General features: G+C 45.8%; 1 protein-coding gene across 1 annotated transcript in view; it reads right to left on the bottom strand.

Annotated features, from left to right (window-relative positions):
• Positions 1-342: 342 nt before the first annotated feature.
• E23 (ABC transporter G family member E23) overlaps positions 343-7,453 on the bottom strand; it is a 101,346-nt gene continuing 94,235 nt past the window's right edge. Inside the window, exons 5-13 of the mRNA XM_014347953.2 lie at positions 5,724-5,829; positions 5,154-5,254; positions 4,426-4,681; positions 3,768-3,938; positions 2,660-2,781; positions 2,374-2,581; positions 2,090-2,304; positions 1,330-1,538; positions 343-682 (exon numbers count right to left, since the gene is read on the bottom strand). Of these exons, the coding sequence (XP_014203439.2) occupies positions 478-682; positions 1,330-1,538; positions 2,090-2,304; positions 2,374-2,581; positions 2,660-2,781; positions 3,768-3,938; positions 4,426-4,681; positions 5,154-5,254; positions 5,724-5,829 (1,593 nt within the window). The 3' untranslated portion in view covers positions 343-477. The remainder of the gene's footprint in view (positions 683-1,329; positions 1,539-2,089; positions 2,305-2,373; positions 2,582-2,659; positions 2,782-3,767; positions 3,939-4,425; positions 4,682-5,153; positions 5,255-5,723; positions 5,830-7,453) is intronic.

Raw genomic sequence — 7,453 nt, 5'->3', positions numbered from 1 at the left:
GGTACAACAACACAATTATTCATTTATGTATAAATGTATGTGATGCATGCACGTTTTTATTAACGAATGGTTATCATATACGTATAAAACTGCATACTACGTGGTCTGACGCGGCGAAACAGCCACCGCTCTCACTCTTATTCTCTCTCCCTGGTATGTCTTTTTTTTTTTTTTTTTTTCATCATTTTCTTTCTTATCGTTGAAATTTAAACGCATCGCTTACCGTCATACGTCTCACGTATGGTGTGTAGATTGTTGTAAAAAATAATAGTAGAAAAAAAAAAAAAATAATAATAATAAAAATAAAAATAAAACACAGTAAAACATTAGGTGAGAATTCAATCGTCGCGCGCATAAAATGTGTGCGTACGAGTCCTGACGTTGGACTCTTGTGTTTCGTCTTTGACGACGGGTAGCATATAATTAGTAGGTAGTAACGGTGGCTTAGTGGCAACAGGAGCGTCATCGCGAAGCAATTCACTTGGGCACGCGATAGTAGCGCAGCACGAGGTAGCCCATCGTCCTGAAGACGACGAGGAATGCGAGCAGGACAGCCGTGTTGGCCCACAGTGACAGCCCGTACGAGCCCTTGTAGATACCGTTGCCCTGATTTGCGAGTATCGCCGACACGGGTATCGTCGTGCCGTTTCTGCACTCGAGGAACTTGCTCGGATGCGAGCAACTGCAACAACATTCAAAATCATCCTCATGATCATCAATTCAGTGATGTACACGTACACTGTGAAATCCAAGTGTGGTAAAATGCACGTTTAAAGCATGTAGTCGGAATGGATGCCAAGCCTATTGAACTAAACAATTGTTTTTCTCCAACTATTGACATAATATCAAGGCTGTATAGAGTAAAACATTTCTGTCACAGATATTACACACACTTGTAAACGTGTTAAATCAGTGACAGCCAAGTTTTTTCACTCCACAGCTTCCCTACATTGGTTTTCCCTATAGTATTCAATTTAGTAAACCACTTGGTGCACCATAGACTTGATTGTTCTTCAAATCCTCATAAACGCAACCACGATGTCAACTACACACTTTAAACATGTATTTTAATCCGCTTGGAATTACAGTGTACGTACACGTCGGGAAGAGAAAGAGCGAGCTACTATGGATTATCGGTTTGGCTGGTAATCTTCGTGAAAGAACCAGATAGTTAACTTGAAGAGTATTGCTCTCCTTACTATAGAAATAGAGAGCTAGCTCTTTCTTTTGCTTGTATACGAGGACGATACAGGATGTAAACAAAGTATCAGCGAGTCCGTAAAGGTACAGGTGTATATAAGTGTGTATACGATATGGACGAATACTCACACGATGGGCTCGCCGACGCCAAACTCGAGGATCTGCATGTTCTGGTACGCGTAATGGACCATACTGACGTAGCGCGCCCAGGCGAGCCACGGTGGCACTGCGGTCGCCAAGTAGCCGCCCAACAACTGGGTCGCCAGGGTGTAGAGAGCCGACGCGGTTATGCTCACCTGTAGATCCAGACAGCAGGCGCCCACGAAGAAACCCACGCTCTGCGGGAAAACGATGGCTTGTCACTTGTTTTTTTTTTTTTTTTTGTTTTTACGTAGCTCATACAGACACACTGAAAATCGAGTTTTCAATAGAGTGCTAGACTGTTACATCAAACAGTTGTTACACGACCGAGCTACAGTATGACAATATGTATATATTGTACGAAGGTATCGCGTACTCTTTAGTAACGAGTGTGCATCATCGCGGCATTCAATTATCTCTCGTCTTGCGAAATTCCGGCCTTTGAGTTTTGGAGAGCTAGCCCAGCGGTGTACCATAGTAACCCGTTCATTATCAAAGCCACAACAGCCGTGTACAATAGCGGTGTCTCTCCTGCTCGTTGAAAATAAACCGTCACACTCAACATCATCATCATCATTATCCGAAACGCGTACACCGCCCATCGTTTGCAACTTAATCGTCTCGTAAAGACCCAAAAACTGCAGTGTCTGTGTGGCACAGCCTGCGGTAGGTCGAGTGCGGCAATACACAGCCAGGTAACAAACACGCGGTGTGTGTAAAGCGGATGAGTATAGGCGAGTTGAATTACCTGGGCGACTATCGTGTTGAGTAGGAGGAAGGCGAGTAACGTGACGAAAACGACGAAGCTGTGAAAGCCGAGCATCGGGTAGCTGATTATGTGGTAGACCGCAGGCAGGGTTATCGTGAGCGGCAACTCGCCGACCATCTTGGCGAGGTAGTACGCCGATAGCCGGTACGAGCCCGACAGCCGTTCCTTGTTTATCACCTCTCGTTCCGGAGGAACTGCAATTCCAACGTGGGACATTGTACAATGTACCTATTTTTCGAGGAAACAAACAAAACGCGACTCACAGCTCGAGAGGGCGCTAAAGTGAGCAAAGAGCATCCAGTAGGTCGTGCTGAAGAACATCCAGCCCTGGATGTCGTGGAGCGAAGCCTCGGTCCTGGGCAGCCGGAACCAGAGGAGACCGGCCAACACGCCCAACGCCACGGTCTGCAGCCAATTCAGCCGGGATAACATCCGCGGCCTCGCCTCCTGGAAATTCCTCTCCGATAATACCTGCCAAGGACAATGCACACACACACAGGTCAATATAATCATTACTTTTGCCAATGTTTAAATAGGTGGACAACTAACTTTGAACTGGGACCAAAAGCTGGTGGGCCACTGCCAGGTGTAATCGTCGTCGGCCGAGCTGGCGTTGCTGCTCGCGTGGCTCTGCGTGTCCAGCCAGAGCGTGCGTCCCTCTTCCTCTTTGCCTGCGGCGCGCCGACATATGTTCCCGAGTTGCATGGAACGGATATGAAAAAAAAATACCAAGGTTATTCGAGTTTCGTTAAATTAACCGTACCATTGTGTGGGGTGGGCGCTAAAGAGGGTGCCTGTCGTCCGGGAGAAAGCTATTGCGTTTGCATTTCGAAGGAGGAAGTTGCGGACATGGGAGAGAAAGTTAGTTGTACGCTTTTGTTGTTTTCCATCTGTCGGTGCATTGAGGTTCACCCTCTTTAGCCATCAGGGGACAAATAAATAAAAAATACAATATTATAGGTATACGAAAAATCAACGTGTCAGCAATACCCAAAGACATGATGTATATACAAACATAATCACTCGCTCGCCAACTGCGGCCAGCAACAGTGTACAAGTATAGTTGAAAAACTCGCGTCACCCAGCAGATACGAAAAAAGAAAAAAAAAACACGAGCGTCTAACGCGTAGAGCCGTGTACGATAAGGGGGGGGGGTAGAGAGCAGGTATTTGGCCCCAGTCTCTCTCTCGGCTACGGTGAGCTTGCAAGCTCGGGAGGAGGAAGCTGGCGTATAGATGCCGTGCAGTTGCATCGATCCGCAAGCGCGCGCTCGCGTCGCCATTGCTGCCGGCGACGCCGGTAGTGGCATTTCCGGCGGCGTCGGCGTTGCTACTCGGTAAGGCCAGGGGTATATACATGTCCATGCTTCCGTTTGTGTTTCGATGCGTATACGTGTCCGAGTGGACATTGAGGGGGGAGGGGAATAAGTGATGTTGCGGAGATAAACAGAAAGAGGAGAGAGGGAGATGAGCTAGAAGGAGACTGCGGGTGTTGGGTAATGAGAGCCCGCGGTGGGTAGTAAACAGACGGTTAATAATTATCAACTTTTTATGCTTAATCGATGAATTAAAAAAAAAATCCCAAAAACCCATAGTCATTTTATATAGGTGACGCGCTGAACAGCTCATTGGCAGACAAAGACAGAAATTCTCATTACCATTGTGCGTGATGTGGTGCTCGTGGTAGTGGATGAGATGCTCGCAGAGCGGATGCTGGCTGGGGTTGTAGTCGGGACGCAACTCGGGCGGACAGTCGGGACCCTGGCGCGCTGCTCTGGCCGCCACGACGATGCGCTCCCTCACCTCCTCCGGGCCTTTTATCTGCTCCACTGGGAAATAACGTAAATTCAATTACCCTCGCTGCGATAGTTTAGCTCTTGGACGATCCTCCGCGGGTAGGTAGCAACGCCCCGAAATTGAAGGTCGCGCACGCGGGCCAACGGGAAGCAAATGAGAAGGTAGGCCCGTCCACGTTGACTTTTTTTGGCTCTCTCTCTCTCTCTCTCTTTGCCACCGGTGTCCGTGCAATTTCAACGAATGAGTTTTATTTTCAATCCCCTTTAATACCGGGTCCGTCGCTAACAACACGAAGCATCAGCCAAAGTTAATTAAAAGGAGAGAGATAGCGGCAACGGTAATGAGCCCGAGACCGAGTTTTTACGGGGTCATAAATCCCCCGGGTGTAATTGAAAATTCGTCGGTACAGCTGTTTTCGTGAGCAATGGGGCCCCGTCGCTTTCAATCAACTTTAAACGGGACGCCAAATCGAGCAATCTTTCGCGGAGGAGGGAGGGGGAAAGAGGGAGGTACACTTACGTATGAGGTCGGCGGGATTGTAGTGCGGCAGAAGGGTGAGCCCGATGCCGGAAAAAAATCTCCCGACGTTGGCCGTGGTACCGTAGTAGGCGATCTGGCCCCTGCTGAGCAACAGTAGTTTGTTGAAGGTGTGAAACATGCGAGAGCTCGGCTGGTGGACCGTGATGACGATGCTCTTGCCCTCCTGCTCGGCGTACATCTTCAGCCGGGATATCAGGGCCTGGGCCGAGTGCGAGTCCAGCCCGCTCGTTGGCTCCTGCCGTTTGTAGGGATTAACAATTTCACATTTGTTGTTCACTTCAATTAATTATTTACTTTGGACTGTTATTACAACATGTATATACACGTGTAGGGCTACAATTACGCGAGATTCGTCTTTGTCCGGTTTTTCGTACAAAATCTCGTGTCAAATCTAATTTGGGTATATTAAACGTGGGTATAGCTTGTTTGATTTTAAATAGGATGATTTCACTGCTTATTACTTGAATTGATTTTCAACAGTGCGTAACGCGTGAGTGGTGCTATTTTTTTTTTTTTTTTCTTTTTTTGTTTGTTACTAAATGAACGAAATCATGAAAATCAGTAGTAATAGTCGATTTTGGTCAGACTTTGGAAACAGTGAGCATACACGTATTTGTAGAGCGTATTTATAACAGCATATTTTTTAAATACTCATCGTTTGTCGATTATACATATGAATTATGGTTTAAATGCAACGGGTTACTTACGTCCAGCAACATTAACGACGGATTCGTAAGCAATTCGCAGGCTATACTCGTCCTTTTCTTCTCTCCTCCCGACAATCCTCGCTTCGTGTAGTCACCGACAACTGAAAAAACATATTCACACGAGCATTGTCAATATACCGATGATCTACAACATCGTTACCTAAAGCTATCAAAGGATTTAATTCAACACTTTGTATTAAACTATAATCCAAGATAATCCGCGATTTCGAATTAGTCGGGGTTTCCATGTTTCGTAAAATTCAACGGCAATTAACTTCCGTTGCGAATGGAAACGATAACCATCGAGACTAATGGCGAGGGGGAAAACATGTGGCAGTAATGTTCGTCGTGGCTGAGAAAGAGAGAGAATTTCCATGTATCATTACATCACGTTTTGCCGATACGATCCCGAAATGAAAACGTTTCCGAGAACAGAACGAGGGCACGTGCTCTTGTACCGGTGTCCCGCACCTATTGACGTACAACCGATCGCCATTGTAATGTATACACGGGCATAGACGCGTTTGGTTGTAATACATATCGATGTACAGTATTGATGCATGGACTTACTGGTGTCCTGGCAGGTGCCGAGGTCGAGAACCTCGATGATGTGATCGACGCACTGCATCTTTTGCGAGTGGGAGAGGGTGTCCGGAAGCCTCAGCCGAGCCTGGTACTGAAAAAACAAATGCGGTCATCGTTACTATCGTTATATTTGCACAAAAACACACCGGTCACTCCCATTAACTTTTGCGAAAGCATCGTCGCACCTGTGGACTTTTCGTGCTACGCGTTGTATAGATACCGATTTAGTTAGTAGAAGGATGTCTACGAACACGGGGTATTTTCCCTTGGTAATTAAACCTCCGTTCCTTATTTGCCTTTGTTTCACGTGGCTGTGTACTGAGACCCTTACCAATTTTCTCTTTAATTGAGGTACGAAGAGTATCCAGGGGGAGGATGAAGATCGAGAGGGTGTTTAATTTTATTTTTCTTTTTTAGCAATTAACTCGGTCCCTGTTGTTTTAATAAATTTTGAAAACATACCTACACACACGTAGTGCGGGCATTGCGTGTCGGTGGTTGATTAGATGAACGCATGGTAGGCATGATAATTATACAAATGGATTTAATTTTGAAAGTCGTGCGCGACACTGTTCCGTCACTCGCTGACTCGGTAGGCACTACTCCATTAAATTACATTTGTCACTGTTGGAGCTCGGTTTCGTTGGGTATCGTCCTCCATGACATATACACGTTGAAAAACGCTCTACCTGCGTATATATATGACAGGACTGATGTTTTTATTAATCCATATTTTTATACAATATAAATTATATGCTTTTGGTATCATATGACAAATAAGCCTCACAAGCAGCGAAGATTTATATACGTGGGTTACTTTGACAAATGTTTGTCAGTCACGCGAATTGACACCAAAAAAGAGAAAGAAAAATGATTTCTAGGACGCGACAAATAATACAGCATGAAATAGAGCCACTTACGTGCCGTTCGCATACCCATATTATTTATTATTCACAGGGACACTGTACACTTACCGAAAAATCCTTATCAAACCGACAATCATCATCGATTGCAACAAAAACTTTATTTGGGACAAGGGAACACGTGAGGAAAAAATGAATTACTCTGGATTATGCAGGTAAGTACAAATGGTAAATAAACCTCGAATAAATGGCAAAGCGTAGTCATTGCACCATGTAGGCATCAATATACGTGTACACTCAACTCCACAGCTGAGCGGTTGCCGCTAAAACGACTCACTCTCACTTTCGAGGCTCAGTGTACGATGTATACGGACGAGCACCAGCGGCGTGATGTAAATATACGCGTGGAGAGGCCTACTGTTACCGAGAGGATCGCAAATCGCTCGTCGCGATCTTCACGCCACCGCGTGTGTATGTGTACTCAACGCCTACTAGGCTGCCTTTTTCACCCCCCTCTCACCATTTACGCGAGCATTGGAGAACAAATGCATCGCTGTATTGTTTTCAGCTGCCCTACATACGTATTCAGTACTCGTGATGCACATGTACATGAGATACATTTTGGAAACAGGACAAAGGAAAAAAAAAAAAAAAAAAAAAAAGGGTACGTACTACCTATCGGATCGATCTTACGAGCGTGTGGTAGCGTCGCATCAGAGTAAGCCGCTGTCGTCGGTGTACTGCATTACTTCCTCTATCTGGGTACACGCGATCGGTTGTACGCTTTTGTGTACCGAGTGCTCCTTCCCCCTTACGAGAGACTGTGTACACGAAAAAAAAAAAAAAAAAAAA

The sequence above is a fragment of the Copidosoma floridanum genome, unplaced genomic scaffold (genome assembly GCF_036245765.1).
Source record: "Copidosoma floridanum isolate Cflo_tuat_1 unplaced genomic scaffold, Cflo_Japanese_pri ptg000019l, whole genome shotgun sequence".
Classification (NCBI taxonomy): Eukaryota; Metazoa; Arthropoda; class Insecta; order Hymenoptera; family Encyrtidae; genus Copidosoma; species Copidosoma floridanum.
Note: the sequence above shows the minus strand (reverse complement) of the source record. Positions and strands in the feature narration are given on the sequence as shown.